The sequence below is a fragment of the Dendrobates tinctorius genome, unplaced genomic scaffold, assembly GCF_039654945.1.
Source record: "Dendrobates tinctorius isolate UK_male_01 unplaced genomic scaffold, ASM3965494v1 ptg000083l, whole genome shotgun sequence".
Taxonomy (NCBI): domain Eukaryota; kingdom Metazoa; phylum Chordata; class Amphibia; order Anura; family Dendrobatidae; genus Dendrobates; species Dendrobates tinctorius.
In genome coordinates this window covers 24,101,910-24,118,342 of record NW_027361751.1, presented here as the reverse complement: position 1 = coordinate 24,118,342, position 16,433 = coordinate 24,101,910, and the positions used below count along the sequence as shown (strand labels likewise).

The 16,433-nt window shown below is 46.9% G+C and overlaps 2 protein-coding genes across 6 annotated transcripts in view; one reads left to right on the top strand and one right to left on the bottom strand.

Moving 5' to 3' along the window:
* CENPK (centromere protein K) overlaps positions 1-9,638 on the bottom strand; it is a 121,149-nt gene extending 111,511 nt beyond the window's left edge. For all 5 annotated transcript variants that reach the window (XR_012233864.1, XR_012233866.1, XR_012233865.1 and 2 more), the window contains exons 1-2: positions 9,503-9,638; positions 6,022-6,048 (exon numbers count right to left, since the gene is read on the bottom strand). Coding sequence is in view for 2 of the 5 variants with exons in the window: in XM_073584239.1 (XP_073440340.1) it covers positions 6,022-6,048; positions 9,503-9,505 (30 nt within the window). In the remaining 3 variants the exon portion in view is untranslated. The remainder of the gene's footprint in view (positions 1-6,021; positions 6,049-9,502) is intronic.
* Positions 9,621-16,433, top strand: part of PPWD1 (peptidylprolyl isomerase domain and WD repeat containing 1) — a 53,147-nt gene continuing 46,334 nt past the window's right edge. Inside the window, exons 1-2 of the mRNA XM_073584237.1 lie at positions 9,621-9,866; positions 14,578-14,680. Coding sequence (XP_073440338.1) covers positions 9,680-9,866; positions 14,578-14,680 — 290 coding nt within the window. The 5' untranslated portion in view covers positions 9,621-9,679. The remainder of the gene's footprint in view (positions 9,867-14,577; positions 14,681-16,433) is intronic.

Here is a 16,433-nt window from a genome sequence, read left to right as displayed (position 1 = left end):
ACGGTGAAAAAGGCCTCTGCATTGTCATCTGGGGTCATTTTCTGCAAGGCTATCCTCACCACCTTCTGGAGAAATCATCAGCTGACCTTGGAGTCGGAGCTGTCACCGTGTCACAAACTGCTTTTGCAGTAATTCAATCTGGTGCTGCTGGATCTGTTGCTGGAGCTGTTACATAAGCAGGTTATTTGTCTCCTGTTGTGCCAGCTGTTGTTGTTGCTGCTGCTGCTGCAGCTGTTGCTGGACTTGCACCAGGTGTTTATTCAGGTCCTCCATGCTGTCTGATGTTGCTCCCTGGCTTATAGCCACCTTCACCCAAGACATGCAGTACCTCTGTAGAAGTCACATGTGTTCCCTGGGAACGCACTTCTTACACCAAATGTAACAATGCTACTCACTTGGGAACGGTATGAGGTATTACAGGAACTGTTTCTGTAATACTTCACTTTAAAAGTCCAACTGGTTTATTTCACTCCTTATAAACCACATCACAGGAAAACCTTAATGCAGCCCTTGTACAGCATAAATTGATACATAAAGTAAAAAGTCCATACAATATTGCAGGTTTGCCCACTTGGGATAGAGTCCAGCTTCTTAGTCCTTTAGCAAATGCACACAATCCTGGAGATCACCTCCACACACAGAATATATGGGAGTCAAATAGGTCCCATTTTACAATGTGAACCACATCCAAAGGTGGAAATAAGGTGAGCAGTCATCTTGCCCAAACTCTTGAGCTGCTCACATTAAACCCAGTCCTGTCATGGCTGATTAACCCCTCTTCATACTATGTGTACTAGTGCATTACTCCAGGTGACATCACAGAGGACAACCACCTCTGTGATAGATATCTCCCATCCACTATGTGTCTGACAGCCACCTTACACCTGTTTCTACATAGAGCAGAGAAAAGAAAAATTTACTAGGTAGAAGGGCAGAATGAGCAATTGTAAGTACACAATGTTATATAATATGATGATTACAATACAATGATAAAAACTTTCACGGAAGTGCTTCTTTAAGGACATAGACAATTTTGGGACCAGGACAATTTTGCTTCACCATAATCTGACTAGGGTAACTCCATTCCCTATGTAGTATAAATATAATTTTAAAAATATCACATGTCCATTTGTCGATATCAAATATGAATACTAATTACTCTGACTTACAAATGTTTATCAGAATCATATGTTATAATGCATTGCCTTACTCCTGTGTATTAATGGATTACTGTCTCTGATTTCCTTTAATTTCCTCCTTAGGCTACTTTCACATGTCAGTTTTTCTGCATCAGGCACGATGCAGCGAAATGTGTAAATACCGGATCCAGCACCTGTTGCCACCGAGTCTGTTTTTTTCCCCATAGAGTTTCATTACAGCCGCATTGCGCTGGATGCCTATGCGGCGTGTCCGAATTTTGCCGGATCCGGTCAAAACTGCCGGTCCGGCATCTGGAAAAAACGTTGCATGCAACGTTTTTTCCAAACGCCGGACCGGTTTTTCGCACTGCGCATACCCGGAAGACCTTCTCTGCCAGGAATATATCCGGCAGAAAGAAGGATCCGGTGTCTGCGTTTACGGCCAGATCCGGTAGTCCGGTTTTTCACCGCATCATGCCGGGACAAAAAAACTAACATGTGAAAGTAGCCTTAGGGGCTACGCTGTCTATGGGTGAATGGTGGAGTGCAGCATTTAATGGGATAAACAATCACAATTTCTTGTCAATTTCACCCAGCTCCCGCTGGTGATGGCACAGTCACAGCTTCTGACCAATACAATACTACTCTGCATGGTGCAGAGGTCAATGGTAAATTTCTTCTAATGCTTCTTTCATGTGAATTTTGGGTTACATTGAAGGAATGTATAAAAATAAAAATTTTGAGCGGTACGTCACTGTATATGGTTTAGTTTAGAGACTTCCTTATATTAGTCAAAGTAGGTTGTGCCAACCAAACTAAAATTTCCAAGAAGCAAAAAACAGTGTGGTTCACCTTGGCATCATATATTTTATATCTATAGGGTTTATTAAAGGGAATGTCATTAGAAAATGGCCTATTATATTAATCAGGATTTTTCTTTAAAGGGATTGTCCACTACTAGGACAACTCCTTCGCATATCCCCATGCTTGGCCCCAATTAAATCATGAAGCCTATACTCACGTCCTGTGCCGGTGCCGTTCCTGGGGCTCTTGTGTGGACTTGTGACACGTGGGTCACAACAATCAGCGCCTAATCAGCACTGGCGTCACTGCCACCACCTTCAGACAAACTGAACATGAAGAGGAAATCTGCGCCACAGCTGATCTCTAACTTCATCTTCATGATCAATTTGTCCGAAGGCGGAGACAGTGACGCCAGCGCTGATTGGGCTCTGGCGTTATAACACCGCACGACAGCGCAGGAAGGGAGTTGTCATGGGAGGTGAGCATAGGTATTTAATTCTATCGGGGCCAAGCGTGGGGTATGACAGGGAGTTTCCAAATAGTGGACAACTTTTTTAAATGCATTTTGTTCTACATTTTCACATCACTAGTTTAGTCATACTTCCTGTCTATTTTATGGCCATAGGCAGCCACAGATTGGCTATGTGGAGTGGGAGAAGGTGATCTGTGAGTACACTTTTGTGAATGGTGCATCCAGTGCTATCTGCTGTATATAGAGGTGTTACCTATTGTTTTAATCCTGTCTGTGATGATAACCGCTGCTGAACACCCTTCCGTAGTGAACAAGAAGTATGAGTCTAGTATAAAGAGGTTATTGCCATTTTTTGAATAAATCAAATATCCAATAGATATAGATAGGTATTAAATTACTAATCATTGGGGATCCAAATGCTGGGATTGCCACTGATCACAAGAGAGGGGCTCTACAAAGCCCCTGTCATGATCTCAGTGCGGGTTTGACTCGCACACGTGCTGTGTTCTGGTTGCATGATTCTCTGTGTATGACTCGGTCTGTTCTCTGGATATCGCTTTGGATTCTGCCTGGTACCTCCTATGTCTGTTTGGTTTTGATCTCTGCTTGGCCCTGATTATCCGCTCTGTCTCATCCCTGCTACTGTACTGTGATCCTGTGTATGACCTTTGGCTTTGTCTGACCTCCCGTCTGTTTATTCCTCCTGTACCTCGTTTAGCACTGCTTCTGTACTCAGGACACGCGCACTGGCTCTAAGAGCAAGTGTAGTGCGGTGTCTCTGACAGCCCCATCTGAATGGGATGGTGGCTGAAAAGGAGCACCACCACTCCATTAATTCCCTATGGGCCTACCAGAAACAGTTGAGCACTGTAATCGGCCACCACTCCAGTCAGACAGGACTCTGTAGAGCGCTGTTCTCGGGATCGATGGAGATTCCAGTATTCGGACCCCATCCATCAGACTCACATCTAAAGATGGTGTCCAATGTGGGAAATCAGAGAACTACAGTACATCTTTTTTTCCAATAACAATCGTGAAAATGGAAATTTTAAAATACACACGGAAGCATCTTTTAAAAAATAAATTTATCATAAAACCCTAATTTAAACACTAGGTCATTTTCTGACAACAGATTCCATTCAATGATGGACTCATTTGGTAACAGATTCCATTGACTGGTAATGGATCTACAGGGCAAAATAGTGCAGCAGATAAGTTTTTCTACTCAAGAGCATCTGATAAAAAACATAACCATCACACTAATGTGAACAGATCCAAATATATAGCGATCTATATTAAATGGTGCATAATTAAAAATGTTTGCGTTTTAAAAACGTTTTTGAAGAAGAAAAATTCCAGCATCAGAATCTTTAATAAAACCATGAATTTATTCACAATAGTTAAAAAGTCGCAATGTCAAAGCTGTAACAATATGAGAAAATGTCACGCTCACGCCCTGACTGGTGGGCGTGAGCCAGGGGGATGTGGCCCCCCTGTGCCACAAACCAGACTACCCTGGAAGGGGCGTGACTAGGGCAGATGCCTTGGTTTTCACTGGAGCCTCTGATGGTGAGGTCAGGCTTGTGCGACAGGCAGCTGCCAGGTGCCACTCCAGGGTGGTGTCTGGCTGCGGCTGCTGATCCCACTTGGGGAGACAGTACGGGCAACAGGCGCGAGTAGCAGACAGACAGGTGAGCACGGCGGGCATGACTGAGTCACTGGCAGGCGGGCACAGCTGAGACAGGCAGGCACAGCTGAGACACAGGGCAGGCAGGCACAGCTGAGACAAAGGGCAGGCAGGCACGGCTGAGACACAAGGCAGGCAGGCACGGCTGAGATACATGACAGGCAGGCACCAACTGGGAAGGCACTGGGACACGGAGAGGTGTGTGGAATAGGTAGGGTCCTGTTCACACAGCAAGTGCTGGTACTGACAGGAAGGAATGGTGTATGGAGGAACAGGTTGAGACCTGTTCACACATCAGGTAGAACAGCAGGAGTGTGGAGCACAGGCAGAGTCACAAGAGTACGTAGCATGCAGAACCACAAGAGTGCAGCGCATAAGCAGAGTCGCAAGAGTACGGAGCACAGGCAGAGTCACAAGAGTACGGAGCAAGCAGAACTGCAAGAGTGCGGAGCATAAGCAGAGCCGCAAGAGTACGGAGCACAGGCAGGGTCACAAGAGTACGGAGCACAGGCAGGGTCACAAGAGTACGGAGCAAGCAGAACCGCAAGAGTGCGGAGCATAAGCAGAGCCGCAAGAGTACGGAGCACAGGCAGGGTCACAAGAGTACGGAGCATAAGCAGACAGGGGGAACACAAGGAAAGACACAGCAAGGAAAGAAGCCAAAGACAAGGAGGATGACAGACAGAGGTAAGGCTGAGTTCAGACAAGGTAACGGTATAAGACAAGGTACAAGACCAAGGACCCAGGGACCAGGATAAGACAAGATAAGGAATAATAGCAGAGGGACCAGGATATTCTGCCTCCTGGAGGGTGGACAGGACAAGTTCGAGGCAAATCAAAGAACAATAGCACAGGGACCAGGATATTCTGCCTCCTGGAGGGCGGATAGGACAGGTACAAAGCAAAGCTAGGAATTAAGCCTCCAGGGAAGGCTAACAACAGAACAAGACCTGGCAACTCAGTAGCAAGATACTAACTGAGTTAACACATTGCACAGGCAGGGCCCACTGGGTGGAGCTGCCTTAAATACCAGAGACCTATTGACGATTGGCCAAGAGCACCTTAGGCAAGTGCACACTGATGCCATAAAGGGCCTGTCACACTAAGTGATATTGCTAGCAATATCGCTATAACGTCACTGGTTTTTGTGACGTAGCAGCGATATTGCTAGCGATATCGCTATGCCTGATACTTACCTCCGACTGGCTCCCCCGCTGATTATCGCTGATCGCGCGAGAACGTCCTGGACCGTTTCTCGTCGTCAGCTTCCTGCTGGGCTTCCTGTGGCGCCGACGAGCAACGCGTGGACGCGGGCGGGAGGACGTCAGGATCGCCTCGTCTGACAGGTAAGTAACGACCCCCAACCGCTGCTATGTCGCTGGTGAGATCTGCCTGTGTGGCAGCTCACTAGCGACCACTTAGCGATGCACCAGCATCGCTAAGTGTGACAGTACCTTAAGAACCAGAGAGTGCCGGCGCCGCCCCCCTTTGCACACAGCCAGGAAGCATGCAGAGAGCAGACAGGCAGCAAGAGGCATAGAGCATGGAGCTGGCAGCAGACAGAAATCACAGCATAACCTATAGAAGTGAGTAAGTTGGTGTGTGGGGGATGGGAGGCCATGCAGTGATGCCAGCATGGTTGTTACAGAAAATACATCAAAAGCGTTTCAGACAACGATCTTTAGTCATTGCATGTATGAAAAAAGAGGACTGTCTGAAACGCGTTTGATAAATTTTCTTATATTTTGGTATTGGAAATTTTTAACTATTCTGAATAAATTCACGGTTTTATTGAAGATTTTGACATTCTAATTTTTCTCTTTCTTCGGTATTCTCCGTGCCCGGGATCTTCTCGTGGGTGAGCTGACCTTTCTTCATTACGTTTTTCTTAACACTTAATTATATTGCTTGCACCTTACCTCTTTCAGAAGATCATCCAGGCTGTCCTGCAAACAAATAGAAAAAAAAACATAATACAATCAATATGGTTAGGGTACAGTAAATCAGCCCTGGTCCTATTATTTTCTGTCTACATCACGTGACCCCCCCCAACGAACCTATCCATTACAGTAAATGGCTGCCCACTCTCCCCAGTCCCACAAGCTCGCTGCCTCGGGGTAATCCTTGATGCTGATCTCTCCTTCAAACCACATATCCAAGCCCTTTCCACTTCCTGCCGACTTCAACTCAAAAATATTTCACGAATCCGTTCATTCCTCAACCAAGAATCTGCAAAAACCCTAGTCCATGCCCTCATTATCTCTCGCCTTGACTACTGCAACCTCCTGCTCAGTGGCCTCCCCTCGAACACTCTCGCACCCCTCCAATCTATTCTAAACTCCGCTGCCCGACTAATACACCTGTCCCCCCGCTATTCCCCAGCTTCTCCCCTCTGTCAATCCCTTCACTGGCTCCCCATTGCCCAGAGACTCCAGTACAAAACCCTAACCATGACATACAAAGCCATCCACAACCTGTCTCCTCCATACATCTGTGACCTCGTCTCCCGGTACTTTCCTCCACGCAACCTCCGATCCTCACAAGATCTCCTTCTCTACTCCCCTCTTATCTCCTCTTCCCACAATCGCATACAAGATTTCTCTCGCGCATCACCCCTACTCTGGAACTCTCTACCACAACATATCAGACTCTCACCTACCATCGAAACCTTCAAAAAGAGCCTGAAGACCCACCTATTCCGACAAGCCTATAACTTGCAGTAACCACCAATCGACCAAACCGCTGCATGACCAGCTCTACCCTCGCCTACTGTATTTTCACCCATCCCTTGTAGATTGTGAGCCTTCGCGGGCAGGGTCCTCTCTCCTCTTGTACCAGTTATGACTTGTATTGTTTAACATTATTGTACATGTTTTTATTATGTATACCCCTCCCTACATGTAAAGCGCCATGGAATAAATGGCGCTATAACAATAAATAATAATAATAATAATCTACTACACCGACGTGTAGGTCTCCATGGAAACAGACTACAAACAAAGCATGTGTAGACTGATCGCGCCTTCATCCCCCCATTGCTTCTGTCTCCTTCTTTTTACTGTGGACACTTGGTAAGAAGTAGGGGTCAGATGAAATAAAGTAAAAGTGCAGGACTAGACCAGGCATAGCTTAGCTGTGGTCTGTTACTATGGAGACACATAGGACTGCAGAAGACCAGGGGGCCACAAGAAAGAGGGAAGGCAGGAGTGCGCCAACACTATTAAATAATGGTTACCTATCATTTGACAAAAGTTATGTGTTAGAGGGGCTGCAAGGTGCTGTTGATCAGAGTATTACATAGGCTGCAAAGTGCTGCTGATCTGTGTATTACAGGGGCTGCAAAGTGCTGCTGATCAGTGTATTACAGGGGCTGCAAAGTGCTGCTGATCTGTGTATTACAGGGGCTATAAAGTGCTGCCGATCGGTGTATTACAGGGACTACAAAGTGCAGCTGATCTGTGTATTACACGGGCTATAAAGTGCTGATGATCAGAGTATTACATAGGCTGCAAAGTGCTGCTGATCGGTGTATTACAGGTGCTGCAAAGTGTGGCTGATCAGTGTATTACAGAGGCTGCAAAGTGCTGCTGATCAGTGTATTACAGAGGCTGCAAAGTGCTGCTGATCGGTGTATTACAGGGGCTGCAAAGTGTTGCTGATCGGTGTATTACAGGGGCTGCAAAGTGTTGCTGATCGGTGTATTACAGGGGCTGCAAAGTGCTGCCGATCGGTGTATTACAGGGGCTACAAAGTGCTGCTGATCGGCATTACTACAAGGGCTACAAAGTGCTGTTGATCGGTGTATTACAGGAGCTATAAAGTGCTGATGATCAGTGTATTACAGGGACTGTAAAGTGCTGCCGATCGGCATTACTACAGGGGCTACAAAGTGCTGATGATTAGTGTATTACTAGGGATACAAAGTGTTGTTGATCAATGTATTACAGGGGCTACAGAGTGCTGCTGATCAGTGTATTACAGACGCTACAAAGTGCCGCTGATAGGTGTATTACAGGGGCTACAAAGTGCTGCTGATAGGTGTATTACAGGGGCTACAAAGTGCCGCTGATAGGTGTATTACAGGGGCTACAAAGTGCTGCTGATAGGAGTATTACAGGGGCTACAAAGTGCTGCAGATCAATGTATTAGAGGGGATACAAAGTGTTGTTGATCAGTGTATTACAGACGCTACAAAGAGCTGCTGATCAGTGTATTACAGACGCTACAAAGTGCCGCTGATAGGTGTATTACAGGGGCTACAAAGTGCTGCTGATAGGTGTATTACAGGGGTTACAAAGTGCTGCCGATCAATGTATTACAGGAGATAGTGTTGATCGATGTATTACAGGGGCTACAAAGTGCTGCTGATAGGTGTATTACAGGGGCTACAAAGTGCTGCTGATAGGTGTATTACAGGGGCTACAAAGTGCCGCTGATAGGTGTATTACAGGGGCTACAAAGTGCTGCTGATAGGAGTATTACAGGGGCTACAAAGTGCTGCAGATCAATGTATTAGAGGGGATACAAAGTGTTGTTGATCAGTGTATTACAGACGCTACAAAGAGCTGCTGATCAGTGTATTACAGACGCTACAAAGTGCCGCTGATAGGTGTATTACAGGGGCTACAAAGTGCTGCTGATAGGTGTATTACAGGGGTTACAAAGTGCTGCCGATCAATGTATTACAGGAGATAGAGTTGTTGATCGATGTATTACAGGGGCTACAAAGTGCTGCCGATCGGCATACTGCAGGGGCTGCAAAGTGCTTATGATCAGTGTATGACGTGATACAAAGTGTTGCTGATCGGTGTATTACAGGGGCTACAAAGTGCTGCTGATCTGTGGGGGTGCTACTCTTGAGACCACCACTGATTGCTCAAAACACTGCTCTCAAGTGCATGCACAGAGCAATGTCAGTACATCACCCTCTCAGTGCCCACTGCAGGCAATTACTGGTCTCAGCGGTGATGCACATAATCGCTAAGTGGATTTCCAGCGACTCTTGGGCTGAGCTGGGTGGGGATTATGTAATTTTACCACATTCAATGATAAAATGAAAGGGGTCAATCAAAACTACAACTTGTTTTGCTAAACGCAAGCCTCCATATGATGACAGTGTGGATGCAAAAATAAAAGAAAAAGTAATGGCTCTGGGAAGAAAAATATTAAAACGTAAAATAAAGGGAAAAAATGTCCTTGCCCTTAAGGGGTTAATGGGGCTGAGCTGCAGCGCCAGACACCATGGACACGTGACGCACTGCTCCAGGTAGGAAGCAGCCATGTTATTCTAATCATGGACAGCCCCTTTAAGAATAACTGGTCAGGTGACTGCTGCAGGCTCCGACTGGTCTCAGCACACAGGAAACAGAACAGAACCCCGTGCCATCCCTATTTTGTTACCATGGTAACAGCCGGTCCAGCCGTCCCGGCTGTTGTGAGAGCAGGAACCCGGACCGCTGAAGAAATCCAGGCGCGAATCGGCCGCGTCTTCCAGGTATTGGCAGAAGCAGGGTGGTGACGTCATCATCGCGCGCAGCAGAGAGGCTTGTCGCGGAATGGTGACGTTGTACGGCAAGCATGGCGGACAGGAAGAGGCGAGCCAGGAGGCGCAGCAGCAGCAGCAGTAGCAGTTCTAGCTCCGGTTCTAGCAGCGAGGACGAGAAGCGGGTGAAGCGGGATGTGGAGAAGCGGGAAGAGGAGGAAGACGATGGCGGCTGGGTCGGACCTCTGCCAGCTGAGGCAACTCACCGCAAGAAGCGAAAAGGTCAGTGATGGAGTGTGCTGCTGGTCATCCCCCAGCGCTGGAGAGACGGAGCTGCCGAGGTAACATAGTAACATAGTTTTTAAGATTGATGGAAGACTTTAAGGTATTATATATAACACCAGTCCCACATAACAGGGGTGAACGCTGCCCCCCCCCTCTCCCAATCCAACCACAGGCGTCCCCACCATACCCAAATTGCATGGCTTGCCAGGAGAGGTGTTCCCCCCCCCATACCCGAGGCACCGGGAGAGACAAACCCCCCCCCCCCCCCCCATACCCGAAGCGCGGGGGCTGCCAGGAGAAGCATCGTCCCCCCATACCCAAATTGCAGGGCTGCCGGGAGAGGCGTGTCCCCATACCCGAAGTGCTGGGGCTGCCGGGAGAGGCGCCCCCCCCCCCGTACCCGAAGTGCTGGGGCTGCCGAGAGAGGCGTCCCCCCCCCATACCCGAAGTGCTGGGGCTGCCGAGAGAGGCGTCCCCCAGCCCTCACCCCCTGTTCTGCTATTTTGAAAAAGTTACAGTCAATACATCCTGTCCCTCAGGGTATGTGCACACGTTGTGGATTCTCCTGCGGTGTACAGTACCATTCTATTCTATGTAAATCCAAAAACGCTGTGCACATGCTGCAGAGTTTTCCACTCAGATTTGAATCCGCAGCACGTCAATTCTTTGTGCAGTTTTTACACCTGCTCCATTATAGAAATCCGCAGGTGTAAAAACGCAAGGGAAATCCGCACTAAATCCACAGGTAAAACGCAGGTCATTTTACCGGCGGATTTAGCAAAATCCATGTGGAAAAATCCGCAACGTGTGCACGTACCCTCATAGGAGCTCTGGCTGAAATCCCCTCATAACACTGACAATGACTCTCTCCTAGAAATGGCAGCTAAGTTTTAACCCTTTCCTTATATGGGGCGTACCTGAAGCACCCGTTTTCTTGTATGCGGACCAACCAAGTTGCCACCCACTCTAGATCAGGTACTCCCTCTCACAAAAGGGCCATCCACAGCACCCGCCACATAGCAGGTAAGAAGTGGACGTTTCTCCTCCATTCACAACTCCAACTCCAACCAAAAACTCCTCTCATAATAGTTATGCCATCAAAGGCCCCCTGAGCTTCCCATAGTGTCAGATATGTCCTTACCTCGGTGTCACTCACAGTGCCCCATCATATAGCGATGTACAGGTAGTAATAATGCCTCTGTGTAGATATTCTAACAATACAACTCACACGGTGCGTGGTCACATCTTGAGCTGGTCACACATTGCACTATTTGCCTTTCAAAGTAAATAAAGGAAATTATCATGATTAACAACTCCAACAAACATCAACAGAAAAGGAAACTGCAATGAGTCTGTCTACTAATAAAAAAAAAAAAAAAATGTCCAATTTATTAATAACCATTAAAATACATCAGAATGTCAGCGGACAAACTGATATTTGGGAAGGCAACACCCAGATAAGGAAGCGAGGGCTGGACATGAGGCAATCCTCACAAAATGTGTAGCAAGTGTTATATCTTTGAGAGTACTATGGCACGTAAGCACAATTATAGGCCATAGTAGTAGGGAATACCTTACCCTGCAGCGTGATAGTAAATAACTCGCCCCAAATGACGTTTCGTGTCCTCACTTCTTCAGGGGCTCTGCATAAGATATAGCTAGATCAATGCATTACTATTGTGAGGCTGATTCATTAAACTACAACCCCTGGCAAAAATTATGGAATCACCTGCCTTGGAGGATGTTTATTCAGTTGTTTAATTTTGTAGGAAAAAAAAGCAGATCACAGACATGGCACAAAACTAAAGTAAATTCAAATGGCAACTTTCTGCCGTTAAGAAACACTAAACGAAATCAAGAATAAAAAATGTGGTAGTCAGTAATTGTTACTTTTTTAGATCAAGCATAGGGGAAACATTATGGAATCATGAAAAACCAACAAAAAACACTCCAACACATCACAAGTATTTTGTTGCACCACCTCAGGCTTTTATAACAGCTTGCAGTCTCTGAGGCATGGACTTAATGAGCGTCAAACAGTACTCTACATCAATCTGGCTCCAACTGTCTCTGATTGCTGTTGCCAGATCAGCTTTGCAGGTTGGAGCCTTGTCATGGACCATTTTATTCAACTTCCACCAAAGATTTTCAATTGGATTGAGATCCGGACTATTTGCAGGCCATGACATTGACCTTATGTGTCTTTTTTCAAGGAATGTCTTCACAGTTTTTGCTCTATGGCAGGATGCATTATCATCTTGAAAAATGATTTCATCATCCCCAAACATCCTTTGAATTGATGGGATAAGAAAAGTGTCCAAAATATCAACATAAACTTGTGCATTTATTGAAGATGTAATGACAGCCATCTCCCCAGTGCCTTTACCTGACATGCAGCCCCATATCGACTGTGGAAATTTGCATGGTCTCTTCAGGCAGTCATCCTTATAAATCTCATTGAAACGGCACCAAACATAAGTTCCAGCATCATCACCTTGCCCAATGCAGATTGGCGATTCATCACTGAATGACTTTCATCCAGTCATCCACAGGCCACGATTGCTTTTCCTTAAGGCCCCGTCACACTAAGCGATTTACCAGCGATCCCGACAACGATATCAACGTGTCAGGATCGCTGGTGAATCGCTATGTGATCGCTGGTGAGCTGTCAAACAGACAGCTTCACCAGCGATTAGCACAGCGACACCACGCGTGCGGCATCGCTGTGTTCAGCGCTGATTCATGTCAAAAATAGAATTAAAATAAAAAATATTGTTTGATTCTCACCTTCCGACGTCCCGCGCAGCATTCCCACCTCTCTCCATGCTCCGGTCCCAGTAATCCTTCGTGAGAATTACCGCGATGACGTCCGTTCTCGCGGGATCGCGAAGTCTCGCGGTCATTCTTGCAAAGGATTACTGGGACCGGAGCGTGGAGAGAGGCGGGAATGCTGCGCGGGAAGGTGAGAATAGTAGTATTTTTTTTTTTTTTTAATTTTATCGCTGGCCTCAAGCCTGTCACACACAGCGATGCGTGCTGGGCAGCGGGAGATCAGCGACGAAAGAAATGTCCAGAGATTTCCCAGAGCGATCAGCGATACCGGCAGGGGGGCCGGTCGCTGATCGCTGTCACACACAGCGATCTCGCTGGTGAGATCACTTGTGTCACAAAACTCGTGACTCAGCAGCGATCTCGCTAGCGAGATCGCTATGTGTGACGGGGCCTTTAGCCCATTGTAACCTTGTTTTTTTTCTGTTTAGGTTTTAATGATGGCTTTTGTTTAGCTTTTCTGTATGTAAATCCCATTTCCTTTAGGCGGTTTCTTACAGTTCGGTCACAGACGTTGACTCCAGTTTCCTTCCATTCGTTCCTCATTTGTTTTGTTTTGCATTTCCTGTGTTGGAGACATATTGCTTTAAGTTTCCGGTCTTGATGCTTTGATGTCTTCCATGGTCTACCAGTATGTTTGCCTTTAACAACCTTCCCATGTTGTTTGTATTTGGTCTAGATTTTAGACACAGCTGACTGTGAACAACCAACATCTTTTGCAACATTGCCTGATGATTTACCCTCTAAGAGTTTGATAATCCTCTCCTTTGTTTCAATTGACATCTCTCGTGTTGGAGCCATGATTCATGTCAGTCCACGTGGTGCAACAGCTCTCCAAGGTGTGCTCACTCCTTTTTAGATGCAGACTAACAAGCAGATCTAATTTGATGCAGGTGTTAGTTTTGGGAATGAAAATTTACAGGGTGATTCAATATTTTTTTCCTCAGAATTGAGTGATTCCATAATTTTTTCACTATGCTTGGTTTAAAAAAAAAAAGTAACCATTACTGACTACCACATTTTTTGTTCTTGATTTCTTTTAGTGTTTCTTAAAGCCAGAAAGTTGCCATTTGAAATTACTTTAGTTTTGTGCAATGTCTGTGATCTGCATTTTTTTTCTACAAAATTAAACATCTTGAATGAACATCCTCCAAGGCTGGTGATTCCATAATTTTTGCCAGGGGTTGTAGTAATGATGGGTCCCAGTACAGGAAGCAATAATACATGGTACCATCCTAAGATCTGGCCATGCGACACATTATGTCCTCCCTGCTGACTGCATAGTGGCTCCTGAGTGCAGGACTGTGATCCAGGGACTGCAACTTATTCTGTGCTGTGGTGTTCTGATCTTTTTGGCGGTGTCCAGCATTGGACATTCTGATAGTGTAGATATGTATGAGATATCGCACTACCCTGAATTCTAGGTTACAGCAATAACCCTTATCGCCTATCCAGGAGGAGAATTGATATGCCTCCGCACCATACAGAGGGACACATGGTAACTGCTAGAATACCCTTTTTATGTCATTAATGGGAGTCTGACCTCTGGGCCCTCCATTGATCCCAAAACAAGCACCGCGTCCTACATCTATTAGTGCTGCATATCTGATGCCTGCTGCATGTGACACATGGCCTCGTATCAGTAGACTGAAAGTGTTCACTTTTCTTTCTTCATTGCTGGAAACGGTTTTATTTTCAATAAAAGAATTGCACTCTGCTACTTAAAGTGCCGTGATGTTGTAGAGTTCTGTCTGCTTATGGATGGAGAGACACTTGTGGATTGATTGATTATTCTCTTTTGTGTTTGCAGATCTTATTTCCTGCAAACAGCAGACTTCATGGGTGTGAATATAAGAATGTGTTTTGTTTTCCTCCTAAGTTCTTGAGTTTGAGAGAGTGTACCTGGACAACCTCCCCAGTGCTTCAATGTACGAGCGCAGCTATATGCACAGAGATGTCATAACCCACATCGTATGCACCAAGTAAGTGCCTCCGTTATTTGCGCTACATAGACTCTCTCAGGCTTTCTTCACTTTTTGGTGTGTTTTTTCTGACCGCACACTGATCTATTATGTAGTATGAGAACACGTCAGGTTTCTTTTATGTTTTCGGTAGCCAGTATTCTGCATTTAATTTATCAAAGTTAAAAATACACGTTCTTTCTCTATCGCTTCATTGGAGGACACAGAAACCATGGTTGTATGCTGCTGCCTCTAGGAGGCTGACACTTTGCAGAAAAAAGTTAGCGCCTCCGCAGTGTACACCCCACCGACAGGAAGTAGGATGTTCAGTTTAGCTTAGTGTCAGTAGGAGGTGGACACGGGTCTTTCACTAGACCCTTATCTACCTCAATGTGCGTCGTTTCTTTTCAGGTTTACGGAGGGATACAGTGTGAATGGTCACTAATGTACTCCCACACAGAGACTATGAGTACGGCGTGTACTGCCACCCCGTATCCTCATATGTCTGGACGGCAGGACCCCAAAATCCCTAACACAGACGCGTGTTTAGGTGATCCGCAAGAGAGAGAATATCTGGTCCTGCCTACGTCTCCCACCCACTCGCCCACCAGAGCCTGTCGGTCAAGGAGACATGGACGTCCCGCAACATGGATTCCAGACGTCCTATTTTCGTGATTGAGGAGGTACTTTCCCTCTTTCCTCCCAGGTGCTGAAGAGGAGAAGAAAACGGGAAAGGAAGAAGAAGAAAGAGAGGAAAAAAAAACCTTTATTCAAAGAGAGGGTGATGTGGGCAGCTAGCGCAGTTCATACCTTCCGGCTGGTTCCGGGGGCCTCAGCACTGCCTTGCAGATCCTTTGCGGAACAGAGGGGTTTTGGCACACAGAGGCTTCCTATTCTTTGTGCCCCCTTTCAGCCTGTCTAAGCGGCGTCATGGCTCTTTGTTTGCGCCACTTTTAGCCCCCCCCCCCCCCTTCGCCACTGTGGGGACCTGTTTGGCGCTATTTTATGACCTCCGCGGGGCCCCCTCCCACGCCGCCGCCTGTAATCTAGGTCCCGGCTTTATCTTGGGCCTAGTTACAGCGCTGACTCCGCCCCCCTTCCTCTCGGCACCGGGCAGGCTTTTTTCCCGCCTGTGTCTCTTTCTCTCCTCTTCCTGTGTGGCGTCAGGCTCCGCGCACTACCCTCAGCCTCCACTGTAGGCTGGAGCCGCCGCCATATTGCTCCTCCGGGCCCCGCGTTTAGCTGAGAGCGGGCTTCCCGGTGTTCTGACCGCCCTTACAGCGCGCGCGTTCTGCCCTGCGTCTTCTAACAGACGCCATTTTCCGGCTGGGGTACAGAGGAGCCACATCCATCTATGGGACCTGCCTGTCTCTACAGCCAGGATGTCTCCTACAGGACACCTGCCGTAAGTAGCTGCACTGCAGACTGACTCCCTCCTCTGCCCTCCTGTCCCCTAACCTTCTGGCAGCGCTTAGTGGGATTGTTCTCATGTCTAATTCTAAGTCACTCCATCTCCTCCTCTTCCTCCACTGTGGTCCTCTCCCACCGTCCAGGAGCCCCCAGTTGACCCAGTCGTACAGTCTCTGGAGCCGTACAGTCACTAACGTAATGTTTTTTCTAGAGCCGTACGGTCTCCGAAGTAATTGTACTCTAGAGCTGTACAGTCACTGACGTAATAGTACTCTAGAGTCATGTATTTCACTGGCGTAATTGTAATCTTCTGTCGCGCAGTCTCTAGTGCATCAGTATGTCTGGCGGAGATCTGATTTTTTCA